Below are 17,148 nucleotides of genomic sequence, written 5' to 3' on the forward strand. Positions count from 1 at the left end.
ACACTTTCTATACCCCAAAGTTGGACATGATTACATGTAATTAGTGATGAGAGGCTGTTCTCAGAACAATGCATTTTCAGCTTGAGGCAGAAAAAGCATATGGAGTGCCTAGTTAGCTCTAAGGCTTCTTCTTGTTGACTTCAGGGTGACATCTTGAGAAAAATGCAATTGTGCTGGACATGCGTGGCAGGTTAGATTTTGCATCAGCGCTGCCGTCAGCTCTGTTTTATAATTTACACGCCTCCTTTACAGTTACCTCCTGACTCTGCATGACAGTGAAATAGACGCAGAAGTAATGGACACAGTCAAAGCAGTACGAAAATATAAATTTAATCTTTGGCTTGATTGAACATTCAATGTCATATTCATTCATTCACACATAGACATTAAAAATGTCGAGGTCTACAGAGTGGCATCATTTGTAAAAGACAAGAAAAGAAGACATGATGATGTATCCAGGCTCCTTGGATGGATTAGGATCTTGCCCCTTGAATAAGCCGAAGTAGACAACAGTGTTGGATTCAGACATGCTCATGTTAAGCTGAATGAGGACAGAAACAGAAAAGAATGACTAAAACTCAAAATAATTATTACACATTACTCAGGTGATTGCGATCTGCAAAATTACAAATGTATCTACCCCGGAAACTAAACCAATTAAGAGCGCTGCGGTTAAAACTATTAGTCTAAACCTGAAGTTGCCTGAGGAAAACAGTGTTAAAACTGTGTTTTGACACCAGATTAAATGTACATCGCTACAAAATTCTATAAATTGGACAGATTTTCATAAATGTTAATTGTACACAAAAGATTATTGTCATTAAGGTAAATATATAGAGAAATAAAATTAGAAAATACAAATACCAAAAGAAGAAGACAAAAGGAGAAAGTGCTTGTTTATGAAACAAGGCATGTTAACTAGGAGTTCCTCATTATGCACAGTAATAGTGCGGTGGAGTGAGGGCGACTGGGACTGAACCACTGAGCAGCTCTACTGGAGCAGAAACATCTGCAGTGTCTTGCTTTAGGGCACTTTGAAGATGATCAACTGTCATTCAGCAGAATAGCATGTAACTAACAACAAGAGTTTGTGATTGTGACAATTGTGATTTGCATTGCAGTGTACTCACACGTGTGCCGGTGCTTGCATGATACAAACCTAAAGAGGATCCGTTCATGAAACAGGATACCTTTAACTAAATTATCACTTCTGCTTCTCTAAGCTTTCTCTTTCTGCTGCCCACAATGTACAGCAATCTGCTAACGCAATGAAGGTGCAAAAAACAAATGTGTCCTATCAAAATCTGATCCATTCAGAATATTAGAGACATACATTACCAACAATATTACTTACAATATTAATAAATTTAATTCATGACATTATTACAAATCAGTTCTACACACATCAACCTTAAATATGACTGCTTGCAGCTACAGTATCTGTTCAACACTGAATCTATGCAAGTCAGGCCCTGAACATTCAGAATATTAGAATTAGATTAGAAGACAAATTAGAGAAGCAAACCTATACATACATATATAGAGATTGTGTAGACTGTAGCACAAAAAACATGTAGTTGAGTATTTTTACAGTTAAATCCTAGAGGGAAATTTAATCTCAGCACTGTGTGGCACACAAGTGCTGACAACATGAGAGCGCTCCAGGCATGAACAAGTCCGGAGTTTACATATCAAGAGCCTTTCTGGTCAATAACTCACTTCAGAATAATTAAGCACTCCTTAATTCTAATGGGCTAACTTCGCTCAAATGTTTTACTTCAGTATGACCTTGATTTAAGTGCAAGGTTCCTGTAAATCTACTGGAGGAAGAGAGGCTTACCGGGCTTTAAACTCATCCTCAGAAACCTTGTGTGTGTGGTGAATAAAGGTGAATTTCTCAAAGTTATCTAAAATATTTAAAAATCTCAAGGGGGTAAGTCAACAAGATCTATTCAACACAGGCATTTCATCACCTTAGGAAGCTGATATGGTGAACATGTTAGTAAACAGTTGCCTGTTTACACATCCAGCATAACAAGCAAAAAATATCTGGCTTTTTGGCCCGATAAATGCTCCACTATGTTCTAGGGTTGCACAATTAATCAAAATATTATCCTAATCGCAATATGGAAAGTGCTATATCCAAATTGCAGAAGCTGAAAATTTTTGATGAAAGTAAAATGTGTGACAAAACAGCATTATCATGAAGTACTTTAATGCTGCAGAGACGTCCCTGCCTACATATCTTGCTTTCCAGATGTAAGAAAACATGTTTGTTTGGTACAACCCCAACAAAATTCACATCATTGTTGTTTTACAGTTTTTCTCAGTGAAAATCAAAACTGTGATGCAAAAATGATCACTCCCACTAATCCTGAATCATATCACAAATCGTAAAATATGTCAAAATAATCTCAGTGCGATTTTTCTACCATATCGTGCAGCCCTATGTTCACCAGCTGGTTACTAACTTTGACTGTCTGCCGTTTGGTACTGGGTAGGTATTTCTTTTAGGTCTCTTTCACAGAAAAACATTTTAGCTTCAGCTGGATATGGCGCTGATGAGAGCAGTAAGAGTGAAGCTGTGAGAAACAGTGAGCTGAACACGCTCAGTAGAGCTAAGGGGGATTGCAGAAGCAGGTGATAATTGTCTGGGGGTTCCTCACTGTGAACAAAACCTTTCACATTATACATAGTCATTTAATTCATTGATATTGTAAAAATATTGATTGATGCAGCTTTAAACATCAGCTATTGTAGATAAAACCACAAGGTTTCTGATCGATAAAGCAATGGAGATCAAATGATAAATTTTGGTGTCGAGGGTTGTACCTGTTTAGTGATATCAATCCTCCAGGGGTTGACCTGTAGTCCATCACACCAGCCTCCTCGCCCGTACAGCCATGTGCCGTGTTCGTTTGGTACAGCACCTTCTTTCACCCGTAAGGTGCAGCCCAGGGGTGATCCTGATGGTTTCCCAACCACGACCCCAAAAAGATATGAAAATACGACAATAAGTGCAAGGAATCAGTGGCTCAATGTCCGATCCTCAGGCCAGAACTGCCGTAAGTGCTGGTTCCAGCTTCTCGAATATGAGGATTTCTTATAACTTTCAGTTTTATATCATTGTAAAAAGAAATTCTGGTGGTTAGACAAAACACCATGATCAAAAGCTCCAGAAGAGCTACTAAAAAACCTTGATATAAGTTAGTTTAGTTTACTTACATGAAAGGTTCCTTAAAAAGCTTTAAAACATTTCTTACCTGCAGAATCAAATATAAGGGTGTTGTTAAAGACAGCATTGAACAAGAAATGGTGGGAGGTCACACAAAATTCTCCACAGCTGTTCTCGTCACTGCCGTGGGCGGTGATGACGGCGTAGAGCTCTACCTGAAAACAGACACACAGCTGCTGTGATGGGACTGGCAGACAGGAAGGTCTTTAAATGGTTAGAGATCAGCATCAGAACTGTCACCTTTTTGGTTGATACCGGGACCAGGAATTTGATTGGCTCGAATCTCTTGTTGTAGTTTTTGTCAAAGGTTCCCCCGTTGTACAGTGACATTAATCTGAAGGGGCGGAGCTTGTCTTCGCCATTACCAGTAACACCATCTGTAAGTAAGGATATAAGTTTATTTATATAGCAAATAAAAGACACAGCAACAGCGAGGGAATGCAGACATCAAGCTAAAAAACATACAGTGAGATTAAATAAGACACTAAAACTTAACAAAAGCAAGTCTAAATAAATGGGTTATTAAAAGGTGTCCACGTTGTCCACGTTGTCCACAGAAGTCCAAAGGGAGAGAGTGGCCTGGAAAAGGAACAACCAACATACCCTCATCGGAGGACTTCAGATTCACACAGGTGAAGTAGGGCTGCAGTAGCTCTTTAATGTAAGTGGGTGCCCGACCGTGCAAAGCTCTAAACGTGATGACAAGAATCTTGGAACTGGATTCTGAATTTGATAGGAAGCCAGCATAAAGAAGTCAAAATTGTGGTTTCATGAGACCAATTGGAGGACTTGGTCAAAAGCTTGGCAGCAGCATTTTGAACTTACATTTATTCATTTAGTGGACGCTTTTATCCAAAGCGACTTACAATTGCTATACATGTCAGAGTGGGGGATTGAACCTGGGTCTCTCACACCAAAGGCATGTGTCCTATCCATTGCCCCATCGCCACCTTCTTGTAAGTGGTTCAGAGATGTCTTTTGTGACTTATTTTATAAGTATTTATATTGTACAGCAATAATTGCATGATGAGTTGCTAAAGATATGGTTTATTTACAGCATCTAGTCAAATGTGGTCTGTCACAGAAAGATCAAAAACGTGAAAAACAAGCACATGGTCATATTTCATGACAAAATATGCTCAATAATCACTTAAAAAAAAAAAAAAATCTAAAGCACATGATGGCAGGTCTCAAGAAAGCTTGTATCCGGTCTCTAATCACGCCCGACTATTTGTTCCCTTTCGTAACAATACAGAATGTATTTGTTTTTTTAGTAAGGAAACTGAGTCAAAATCTTTCCTGGAACTAAAATCTTTGTCTTTTTTTTTTTTTGCCCAGCTACCATGCAGTAACTATTTACAGACATACTGTTCCTTCCTGCAGAGAGATTCCTGCTCTCTGCTTTTGGAAAAACCTCCAGTGAGAGAAAATGGACAGAAAATCTTCTGGGGTGACGTTTTATTAGCCACAGCTTTCCATTTTCACAGTGGGAGAGTTCAGATCTGAGCATGAAATTATCTGGAGTTAAAAAAAAAAACCCACAGCTAGCGTTTATTTTGACAATGGTGCTACAAACAAGCTCCATGTTGCAGCTGCTGAAATGTCACAAATTTGAGAATCCGCACAAAGGGTGTTTTAATATGTAATAATATGTTATGTTGTATTGTAGGGTACAAAGGTGTTAACCCAAGTTCTGTTAAACACTGCAGTGATGTGGTTGACAAGAGGATATAAAACTTAGTTTTGTTCATGCAACTGAATTTACACTCTCAGGCACTCATTATTGCTGTATTGAAATTTTTGTAACACCCCTTTCATACAGTATGTCTACTCAAACCATAAACTAACTAGTGCAATAATACTTTCCTAAAGCAGTATATTTGCCTCACATCTCTCCCTCGCCTCCCCTTCAACTCTCACAACAGGCGCAGAACGAATGTAGGTTCACAGTTATCATAATTTATACCTGTCTGATTGCGGACACTGAATCTCAGGTTGAGAGAGACGATCCACGGCATCGCCCAAGGCACTGTCTTCATGGTGAGGGTGCATTTGCTGCTGTCCAGCAAGGGGAGCAGAGGGGACACGTCTGTCAGCCAGCGCCCAATACCTCTGCCAAAATAACACAATCATCCCTATTAATTTAACAGTTAACGTGAATTATGAATGCTTACTAACCCAGCTAGCTTGCTCCACTCTCTGAAAATGCTCACTTCTGGCTCCAAAAAAACGACGGCCAAAATGCCAAACTCAAGGCTTCAAAACCAATTATACCAGTGGGTGACTTCACAGTGGCCAAGTCTACTTCTTTAAACTGTTTATGTGTATTACACATATCAGATAAAATAGCAGGATTTTCACAGCTCTTAACAAGCAGGGTATGTGTATGCTTTTCATTTTTAATTATACCTGGAATAAGAGCTGGGTAACATGGTTGAAGAATATTTTTACATGCAATGCACACTGTTACATTATGTTATTGTCAACATATTATTTCAGCATAACCAGCTGCTGGCGTTAGCTTCACATTCAGCGCAAAGACATAAGAGTTGTCAATGTTCTCCTCTAACTCTCAGCAAGAAAGTATTATAGTATTAAATAAAGCATGTTTCCCCAAAAAATGTTGAACTATTCCTTTGATATTTGACTTTGCTATTTAAATGTTTTGTTATTATATTTATATGCAAATATGCGTTTTACATCAACATCTTACCTGCGGAAGGCAGTGATCCATCGGCCCAGCTCAGTGTTGCAATACGGCCCGAGAGGATCGCAGCAGACAAACAGCTGCACTGTGTGATCCCAATGAGCGCAGGATGAGTCTCTCCTGCCAGGACACGACAGGGCCGCATCGAGCTCCAGCATGTCAAAGTCCCACAAGCCTGCAGAGAAACACAACGTACAAATGTCAGTATCATTAAAATTCTAAATAGTGCCAGTGTTCCCCTCATGGTGCTGTAAAAGCTCACACTGATGCTCTAATGCAATATTCCCTTACTGCCGTATGCTAATGTTGTTGTTCAGAGCAGGGTTAGTTGTTTGGGGCGGTCTCTAATGGATGCTTAGAAGAGAAGTGTCATAAAACGGATTTTATCGTCAAAGTTAGTTAGTCCTCTTGTACCACAGCTACAATCCAAATTGCCTTTCTTTGCATATTTATCGTTTCCCTACTATTTGTCTTAAAGCTGAAAACCTAAAGAATAATATCACTAGTCTTGGTTTTTGAGGAGAGTTTTAGTGTCACTTCTTGGACTAGCTCCTATCTAACGCAGCACTTTTTAATAAGAACTTAAGGCCATTATGGATTACCTTCCAAGGATGTTGTGTAATTGTTGGTTCCTTGTGTCTAAACAGAACTAGGTTAAAAAGCCTTCAAATTTGCTGCACCTTCTGCTTGGAACCTTCTTCAGAACTTATTGAAAACCGCTGACTTTATTTTTTTATTTTTTTTACAGACAGTTTGTTTTAATTCTAAAAAGTTATGGAGTAGATGAATATTGATCAGTGTCTTTGTTTATAGACAACTATGATGCTTGTGTGTATTTATGTATACGTAACTGCTTTCATTTCTATGTTATGCTGCTTCTTGGCAAGCTCCCTGGCAAAAGAGATTTTAATGTTAAAGAGACACACCTGGTTAAATTAAAAAAGCTTTACTGTCCCATGACTAACCTGATTAATCCAGTTTTAGGGCTTTTCCGTTTTCTTATAATACCTGTCACTTTTTGGTATGAAATGGCCACCAAACACAGTTTACTGATATTTAGACCTGCCCATCTCAAACATTTTGTTGATGAACTTACCTGACGGCAGGTCGACTGTGGCCACCGCTCCTTTCTCACCCTGCATTTGGACTTTGTCAAAAACAGAAACAACTTTTGCAGGATGTTGAAGTTTGGTCTGCAGAGCCGCATAGAAATCAAACCTGGAATCAAAGATAAATGCAAAAAACATTTTCACATGTGTGAACTCTATTTCTCCTCTATGGAGAGGCTGTTATGGTGGGTCTCACACTCAAATTATCTAAATAGTTGTTTTTGTCAAAAACTGTTTGTCTACATTTCCAATTGTGAAGAAAAATATAATATACATTTAATTTAAGATGTGGAATAATCAGATAATGTAACATTTATCAATGTAAGAAATTAAAGATAAAATTTGTGTTGAAATGCTGAGTGTAGTTTGTCCAATTTTTAATCTTCACTGAGAGGAAGTCTCTCTTTTGCAGGAAGACCCTGATCTAATTAACTTTAGAGTTAATCAAGAGACATTCAAACACTCCCGGACATCGCCTCAGGGGAATCCCCACCACCATGTGTTGGTGGTTTGCTGTCATTTAGGATGGGAGAAATGTGTTTAGAAAATACAATGGTGACTGAAGAAATTCACAAGGAGGAGCTCTAACAGTCCTGTTTGCCATCTGCCTGCATGGTCCAAGATAGACTTTAGACTTTTAGTCTTTATTGTCCCAGGAGGAAATTCTTTTTCACATCACCAATTAGCATCCACCATTTTCCTCCTCACATATCATTCCCCAACAAACGTAAACCCTAAACAACAAAGCAGGGCTCCTTGTGTCCTCACCAAGACACCTTGTTTAAGGCTGCTATGGCTTCAGGTACAAGGCTTTTGCCAAAACAAGCCATTCTATAGCTCATGGACCTGTACCTGTGCCCAGACAATAGTAGAGTGAAGAGGCGATTGAGTGGGTGTGCTGTTGTGTGCTATTGTACTTGCAATGCATGTGATGGCCTTATTTGATGGATGTACTGTTGCTTAAACCTTGACCGTGTGTGCCAACCGGGCTGCTACCTGTTGGTTGCTTGCCAACCTGTGTATCTGCCTTCACCTGCATTTAAAGCTCATTTATGGACAATAAAATCCTCGCATCTTACTTATCTGCCTATTCTATCTGATGACCCACCTGATCACAAGCAAATGTTTAAATTACAGGTATTAACTAGGGGTGATCCTGAATAGAAGAAGATTCGATGCTTCGATGTAAGCAGCCTGATACGATCTTACAGTCAAATCTTTGCAGAGTGCTCAGTGTCTGATTTTACATAGAACTTTCTCCCAATAAGTTAGTATAGGGCCTACTATGATATAAATATCAACAGATAATGCTGTAAATAAGCATGTGAAAATAAAGAAACTCTTAAGAAATCTTTTTAAAGTGTGTGAATAAATCCAAAATTGTATCCCTAAACCTTAAGGAAGGGGGGGGGCAGTGCTCATGTGTGGGCGTAGTGTGCGTGCGTGTGTGGAGGGAGACAGACAGAGCACCAGCTGCACCGGTGTTGAGCTGAGTTGTGCATGCACCTCGCAGAACGTTCAGATCATTTACCACCATTGATGAGAACATTATATTGAAAGAACATTATATTGTTTTTAAACAGTACACACACACACTTTACAATTCTGATTTGACTATGTAAATCCTTAGTCGGGGACACCCCTAGTATTAACTAGTGTCAACAAGAAGTCACAGAGGGTACGTTAAACGACAAATGAAACACTGCTGTAGTTTGTAATAATGCACACCGAGCCACCACATTATACAGGACACCTTGTTTCATCCAGATTTGGTTATTGTAATGTTTTGTTGTCAGGTCTGCTGCGTGCTAGTACTAAAAGGCTTCAAATGGTTCAGAATGCTCTAGCTGGAATCTTAAAGCTAGAAAATCTGACCATATTACACCAAGTCTGCTTCACTTCATTGGCTCCCTTTTCATGTCAAATGAGACTTTAAGGTGCTTCTGATGTTATATTTTCCGTCCTGTGCTCTCAGAATACAGAGCTCCTGTCTGTCCCCAGAGTTAAAAAGCAGTTGGTAGGCTGCAGGGCCTTTTCCTATCATGCCCCCTCCCTTAGACTCTGTTGGGGCCTTTAAATCAAAATTTAAAACTCATCTTTTCACCTTCTCTTTAAGCTAATTGCTTATTCTTTGATTACTTCAGGCTTTGTAGCTGTTACCATTATCCTTCCAGTGGGTCTGTCTCAGTCTCAATGAATATATTAAGTCTAGTACTTACAGTACATGTTTGTCCTGCTGACGAGATCACTGCAAACCTTCTGGAAACCACTGCATCTCTTTAAACTTTGTATTCCACAAACACAGCTGTGCGCATATTCTCCCTATTCTTCTGAACATTCATCCTCCAGGAGATTCCAAGTCCATACTGTAATTTTACTATGTTGGTTTTATTCTAGCTAATGCATGTCTGTCTGTCCTGGGATCCTCTGCTGCTCTTCCTGAGGTTTCTTCTATTTTTGCCCCATTAAAAGCTTAAAGCAAGGGACGTCATCCGAATTAAGAGTCTAAAGACTTAAAGGAAAATGTGGCTCTGGATAAATAAAATTGACTTGATCTGTACAATCTAATCCAACCCTATTCAACAATAATGCAATAAAGCTTACAGTGTTATTTTCTTCTTTGTAAGATAAGATTTGTTTGTTTCATCGTCACAGTGGAGTCTCTTCAACCCTTCAGACCTTCATTTGCGCTCTTACCACTGTGCCTGCCAGTTGATGAAGCTGAACGAGGGGTAAAGAAACCCACCCATCTCAGCCAGCACCCCCTGTTGGTCAATACTGAAGAAGAAGCTTGGAGATGGGGTGGACTGGAAGGTCACGTACACCGGCTCTCCCGACCTACAACGCAAATTCTGAAGTATTATACCATAAAGACATGGGCAACATGAAAAAAGACGTCACATTTCATGCAGCATGGTACAAAATTAAAACTGTAATTACACTCACTCTCACACAATCAGATTACCTGTTCTTTAGAGACATGTAATGATGAATTTCAGGAGATAAGCCTTTTTCCCCCCAAAGAGCTTATTTAATATTTTGGAAACATTATTAAAGTTGTGATCAGACCAAGTGAGCAGCTTAATCAGAGAAGAAGCAGACAGACTTATGAGAATAATTCCTTTGGCCTTCAAAGTGTTCAGTTAATCTACGTACGAGGATGTTAAGCATCAAAGTGAGAAGGCTTTTAATCCTTCAGGTGAGTCAGTCTTACTGGAGCGCCTGAGTGACCGACGGCTCCTGGTGCACCATGGAAGCGGGGATGCTCAGCATTGAGTTGCATTCATCCCCGACGCAGTTCATGTCCTGGATCGGGTTACCAGGGAGAGCGTAGACAAGGACACCGGAGGCGTTGGATTTGGCCATGTTCTGCACCTGGAAGGAAGTGCATGAGCTGAAAGTCGATACTGCCGGTGTGTTTCGCAATAAAATGTGAAGAGACCGGCGTCATAAGCTACAAAGGAGAAAATGCAGTAGGACTGCAACTTATGATTATTTTCACTATCAATTAATCTGTTGGTTATTCTTTCCATTCAACGATTAATAGTTTAGTCTATAAATGTAAGAAAATGCAGATCCTCTTCAAATTGCTTGTGTTGTTCAACCAACAGCCCAAAGATATTCAATTTATGTCAATATTTATATGAAGCTGCAACCAGAGAATGTTTGGCATGTTTGCTTCATAAAATTAATTATTAATCAATCAAATAGTCTATAGTCTTTAGTTGCAGCCCTAAAAACATGATTGTATTTTCTGGATTTACAGTCGATCATATGTCAAGAAGATGGGAGGACTTTTCCAGTGTCCTGCCGAGTTTTCTTGTAAACAAATAAAAGTTATGTTTACTATCAGTGTTACTCACCAAATGTACTGTGTATCCTTCCGGTCTGACAAATGTCTTTCGTCTTCATAAAACATTTGCAAAGCTGATTTTAAATTAGTATTTTATAGTATTATTTGTTACGTCCATGTTAACTATCTAGCAGTCTTCTTTTTATTTAGTTTTTTGGTATTGCTGCATACAGTATCGTGGTGTGTTACTGCCACCTGTAGATCAGTAGACAAGTGTGAAACCACACTGGCAGGACTGTGTATCGCGTCCTTATGCGAGTGCACGAGGCAAACAAAATGGATCCACTTAGTTCCACAGCTCTACTAGAGATCAACAACTCCACAAGGAATCTTTTATGTTTCTTTTGTTGATAAAGGCTAATTATTGTTAGCAGGTTGTGTACTTATAAATATAATATAAATATGGAAGTAACAATCTGAGCTAGAAGCAGCACACTCCTTTACAAATGACATTAACATACCTTAGTAAAGAAAGAGCAGTTGCCTTCAGACACCCAGACCACAGCACCGGTCACTGATGGAGAAGGATCGCACCCATCACCCGCATCAATCATCTCATACGACGTCTGATCCCAGCGCGTCGTGAGCCAATCATACCTGGCATCTAGTCTCTTGATAACCACAGGCATCTTCCACCCTGTGAGGAGAGAAATTCGAAAGAAAAGGTGAAAACGAGTGCTCGCTTGCTGCTGTGCAGGACACAGTTTGTATTCAACTCTTAAAAATCTTATGAGGCACCTTTGAGATTGATGTTGCCTTTTGTGGTGTGATGTTGCTGTGCGACGTAACAGGGCTTAAGCTATAGTTTCACTTCCCATCCTGAACTTCAGACAGCCTGGCTAAATGTTACTGTTACTCCCTCGGTTTCTTGAAAATGCCCACGTAAGTCCAAGCATTTAACTGTCAAGTGCTTCAATAAAACTCTGTAGCACACGTTCTTTTTTTCCAACTGTTACTGTTAATAGAAAGAAGTCAAATACCAGTGTGCTCTCAAGGCTTCATAGCTTCAAATAAATTCACTCATAAGCACAGGGAGCTTGTCATACATTTTAAGCAATCGGTATCCAGAGCTGATTGCTGCAGTCATTATTGGTCCTAATAAGCATTCTGCAATGAAACCATAGAGTTGCTTATCTTTAGCAATACAAATACAGAAATATAAATTATTTTACTACTACTTCTCTGTTGTATAAATGCTCTAACACTGGGTCACACAAAAATTCCATTTTATACCTGCTCTTGAATGTAAAATGCGTCACCCAAAAAACTCAGATTTAACAGGAAAAGAGAGGAATTTTGTCATTAAATATATAAAAAGCCAAAAAAGGACCGTACCTAGTGGTTGGGGGAAAGACAAATGTACACTGCAGTTAGAGTAGTTGGGATGCCATGATGTATTGTAAAATGTGTCTAATGCAGCTTAACTTAACTACTTCTACCACTGTTCAGTACTTTCTGGTGACAGTAGTAATGCTTTGCTAAGTCTACTAATGAACAATAGTCACACTTCCGCAAAGTTCATACATTACATCCGCCCAACAATCTGTATCTCTGCTGAACAATCAGTCCCAGAATCTGACCCATTAGGCCCATGAAGAGACAGCACTCTTACCCTCGGAGGTGAAAACAGCCTGGGAGAGGCGTGACGCTACGCCCCAGTAATAAAACACATTGGGAATCCAGTTACCCAGAGTGAAGACTGGCATCGGACAGAAGTGAAGCCTGGACAGAACCTCCTTCTTACTGCAGAAAAATGTAGGAGATTAAATGTGGTTTGTCAAAGACATGAGAGCGCAGGACTGATATTAACCATTATTACATTTATTCACACAGTCAAATGTTGATTTTCAGTAATCTATCTGCATCAATGCTATAATGTGTCACCAAAAAGATTCTCAAAATAATGTAAAAAGCAGTTTATAAATAATGAATTAACTGCTACACCACAGAGCAACCTGCACTTTAGTCCTTTTGGCAAAATCCCAACAAATTCATTGAAAATAGCCCACAATTTAGAAATATATATATATAACAAAAGGTTGAATTGAGAAATGTCTGGAACCGTACATTATTTGAAATGACGTTGATCCTGATCGACTTATCAAAAGGCAATCACAGGACACAGACTCTGAAGAAACTACTTCACCATTACAAACACTGCTACACACTATTAGGTCACATGAGTATTTTCAGCCCCTTGTATATAGCAGAAATACCTCGCATCCCTGCTGGGGAATTTCCACTTGTGACTGCACTTCCTCATTTTCGGTGTGTTTTGGCTATGTTTGGGACAGTATACCTTTGACTGATTTTGCTCCTGACGATTTGGCAAACAGGGGATATGGCCTCTGTTGTTTCATGTGGCCTTAAAAACTCATATTCAAGTGCTTTCCTCCACTTGATTTGCATCCAGCCCCTGTTTTATTCTCTTCTTCTTTAAATTTAGTGTTTTTTTATTGTCTTTGCCTGTTAATTGTTTGTTTTTTTTTACTGCTATTGTGTTTTTTGACATTCCTTGTTTGTTATGTTTACATTTTCATTGAAATGTTATTGGTGTCCCCATGTGGGACAATAAAGACTTAACTGAACCTTTTTTTAACAGCTAACTGGAATTCAACTTAATATGTGCCAGCTTTGCAGCAGATATTTTAATCGTTATTAATTTACTATTTTATAAAACTTAAACATTTTCAAAATCTGTGTTTGAATGATCTTGTTAGCCTCCAGTGGTGGAAAGTGAGTTTATTCAAGTATTGTACTTAAGAACAACTTTGAGGTGGTACTTGAGGGTTCCCATTTTATGCTACTTTATACTTCATCTCCACTACATTACAGAGGGAAATTTTGTACGTTTTACTCCGCTACATGTATTTAACAGATACTATTTTATATTAAACCAACATCCGGCACACTTATAAAATACAATGCAGTGGGACCGCTAACAAAAAGGTATTGTCTAGCTGGGACCCCTCGTCATGCTGCAGATGTTCATAAGTTAGCAAATCCACCATGAGTTCCCCTTTAAACTTCTCAGACTGTCTCATTTAAATAACTGTTAGAGTCCCACAGAGGTAAAATATGTCACACACAAAAGGCAGTATTTATCAGCATCAGTATCAACCATCTAATGATTTGAAAAGACAGATATATCTGGTACAGGGGACATTTTGCTGCAGAATGAATAGTTACTTTTACTTCTTATACAGAGAGAACATTTAGCTGATAATAATTTTACATGAATAAGATTTTTGAACGTAAGGCTTTTAATTATGTATTTTAACATTGCTGTGTTGATACCTTTTCACCACTGCAGTAGGTATGCCACATGATGCTAAACATTTAACATTTTTACTGGACTGGACTGCATTTCAGCACTTTGCATTACAGCAGTGTTTCCTGTGCGGTCACCTGTGCATGGCGACCCGCTGCACCTGTTCCCTCATCCACAGAGCATCACTGACCGCAGAGTCGTCCAGGGACAGAAAGAGCACCTGGGTGCTGTTGGGCAGGTCCTGTACCAGGCTGGTCAGAGACGACTCCGAGCTCCACATGCACTCCAGAAACCCTGACTTGTTGGTGAAGGCGTGAATGACGAGGGATCCCCGCACAGCACCGGGCTGATAGGAGAACTCCCCATCCAGAGTTCGGACAGTAAACGCGGCCGCGAGGTCCCCGGGCTCCGGCCCGGGGTCTGTGGAGGCTTTATTGGACCTCAAACTGACTGTGTTGTCTCGGGACTCACAGGCCTCATATTCGATCAGTTTCGATTTCCCTACGACTTCAGTCATTTGAACTGTTACAACAAACAGGAACCACAACATCGAGAACTTTGAACGCAACAAAATCATGTTTCCCGCTGACGGCGAGTGACCATGAACTCACCACAAACACAGTCCCAGCATTTCATTTAAAGAGTTTATCTATATTCAAAAGGTCGGACTGCTGTTGAACTGTCTCAGAAGGCGTTATAAATATCTTAATCTTTATCTTCGCCTAAATACTCTGAGTGGGGGGCGTGCCGTGCCGTGCTAGTGTCTACGGAGGCCTTGAGGGGACAGAAAAGCTAAAACGGTACTCTGAGCCAAATTGATCAGGATTATTCAAAACACTGACAGTTAATGCCTTTAGTTAATATATAGTGTTAATAAGTGTCACTAAACATGTAACATTTATTCATATGACGATAGGCCTACATATAGTCCTAACGGTACAAAACATTTAATACACTTTGTTCATTCCACGCAGAGAAATTAAAGGCAAAAAAACAAACAAAAAACAAATAAAACTAGAATTGGCCTACTATATATTATATATAGCATAAACTAGGCAATATATAACAGGCACAAAACATACAATAAATTGAGGCAGTAACATAAATAGTCATTAAAATGTATGAGTTCATAAAAGTACCCAGCAACTATGAAGCAGTTATATCGACCAGTTAAATTAAAATGGTGTTTACACTGTAATGTGCATCAGTTATAATAATCCAATAATAAAGGCTAATACAGGGATATGGTAGCCTACTCTACAACACTGAGGGTCATTTAATTTTAGTAGCCTATTGATAGCCTATTTAAGTTTATTGTTTGACTTATGTACTTTTTACATAAGGGTACTTTTTAAATGCAGGACTTTTACTTCTATTTGAGTACATTGTGGCATCACTAGGCTACTTCTCCTTAATTAAAAGGATCTGAATACTTCTTCAATAACTGGATACTATAAAGATTTCCCTGCGGGATTATAGTTTATGTTGAGTGATCCACACTTTAACTTACTGTATTTATAATGTAGGAATAAATGCACCTCCTAGTATTGGCTATTTTGGAAGTCTTTTTTCTGACTTGTCACTTGATTTAGACAATATTCTTGGGGCCAGGAAGTCAGTTTTGGTCTTGAGTTGAATTGTTGACACTCTCAGTTGGTCAGTCTAATGATCTATGTAGGCTAAGTACCCAGCGCATGAAACACATAAAGTTTATAAGATATGTCAAAATAAATCCCTGTGACTCACAGCATAATTACCGAAATCACCCACTCCAGTTGTGCGTAAAAGCCCTTGTGCGTAAATGGAGCGTTGGACCCCGTGGTGCAATGGTGCATCACCAGGGAAGACGCGCTTGTGTCTCTTCTCTATAATCCCGCAGCAAGGTGCAGACTACCTGCGCACAAATATTTATTGTTATCTGTAATCCAGGATAAATATAAAAGATATATAAAAGATTCATATTTAATATTTGTATTCAGAGGCATTTGAGTGAAATTACGCACGGTTTCCAATGATGGAGCTAGTTAAATGTGTTGTTATAGCTGTGTTGCTTCTGACAAATGTTTTCTGTCAAGAACTGGATGTTGACAACTGGAGAGAAGGCATCGGAGAGGTAAGACTGATCTTATTTCCATTTGTGTATTAGAATTTGTCATTCATGAAAACAAGCAGAAAGACATTTCAATACCAGCGTTTCCCAAAAGATTTTCGGGTTGGAAAAAAGCTTTACTGAAACACAAATCAACTTATACTTTATATATAATATCGTTCCTGTTTATATATTCTCAGTAAGATGGTTTATTGAAGTACACAGAGATAAACTTGCAATGTTTTATCTCTTTCTTATGCTTCAAACAAGAACAAATGGCCAAACTCTGAAGAAATTCAAGATTTATTAGTGAGAATGACCAGAAAACCAGGACCACGCCGATATCTTGGGCTCATGGGGAAGAAAGACTCTGGTAGAGCAATTTGAATGCATTTCATACAAATTAATGCTGTAGTTATGTTTAGGACCTGTAGCGTTCCGGTCTGATTTCATTTATTTCCCCCGAACAGCAAAAACGCAGCCAACTCGTAAACGTAAGCAGTCTATAATTATTAATTTGCTTGTTTTCAGTAGCAAATATTTTAAAGTGACACTGTTCAGCATTATAACGGATTCTTTCATTCCCAGGGCATAAATTTCAAACCTTTGTGGGTCTGATGGGTAAAAGGAGCTTTGAGGATGAAGGTATGATACTTCCCACATACATATATACTGACAGGTAATTACGGTGGAAATCTGCCTGGTAACAGCTGATTTCATCCCTGCAGGAGCCCTGTGAGCAACCCCCGAAGATCGAGGACCTGCGTTTGATTTTCTTACTTTGTTTCATTTCAGGGTGACAACAAAATGTTTTACTTTGTTTGGTCAGTCTGTCATGGTTTCATAAAAATAAAAATATTCTAATTCAAATTCAACAGTCTGTT

The 17,148-nt window shown here is 39.1% G+C and overlaps 2 protein-coding genes across 2 annotated transcripts; one reads left to right on the forward strand and one right to left on the reverse strand.

The window, feature by feature from the left end:
* Positions 1 to 314: 314 nt before the first annotated feature.
* On the reverse strand, positions 315 to 14,890 carry si:dkey-256h2.1 (uncharacterized protein LOC337520 homolog). The gene is made up of 12 exons (XM_046045841.1): positions 14,313 to 14,890; positions 12,517 to 12,647; positions 11,366 to 11,541; positions 10,266 to 10,426; positions 9,749 to 9,889; positions 7,039 to 7,160; positions 5,949 to 6,117; positions 5,202 to 5,347; positions 3,476 to 3,612; positions 3,264 to 3,390; positions 2,833 to 2,966; positions 315 to 541 (listed from the first exon to the last, which is right to left on the reverse strand). The coding sequence occupies exons 1-12, from the start codon at positions 14,750 to 14,752 to the stop codon at positions 416 to 418; spliced, it is 2,010 nt and encodes a 669-aa protein (XP_045901797.1). The 5' UTR covers positions 14,753 to 14,890; the 3' UTR covers positions 315 to 415.
* Positions 14,891 to 16,149: 1,259 nt separating this feature from the next.
* On the forward strand, positions 16,150 to 17,060 carry LOC123968087 (protachykinin). The gene is made up of 5 exons (XM_046044570.1): positions 16,150 to 16,288; positions 16,535 to 16,637; positions 16,735 to 16,758; positions 16,853 to 16,909; positions 16,993 to 17,060. The coding sequence occupies exons 1-5, from the start codon at positions 16,187 to 16,189 to the stop codon at positions 17,001 to 17,003; spliced, it is 297 nt and encodes a 98-aa protein (XP_045900526.1). The 5' UTR covers positions 16,150 to 16,186; the 3' UTR covers positions 17,004 to 17,060.
* The last annotated feature ends 88 nt before the right edge of the window (positions 17,061 to 17,148 follow it).

This window comes from Micropterus dolomieu, linkage group LG03 (assembly GCF_021292245.1).
Source record: "Micropterus dolomieu isolate WLL.071019.BEF.003 ecotype Adirondacks linkage group LG03, ASM2129224v1, whole genome shotgun sequence".
NCBI lineage: Eukaryota > Metazoa > Chordata > Actinopteri > Centrarchiformes > Centrarchidae > Micropterus > Micropterus dolomieu.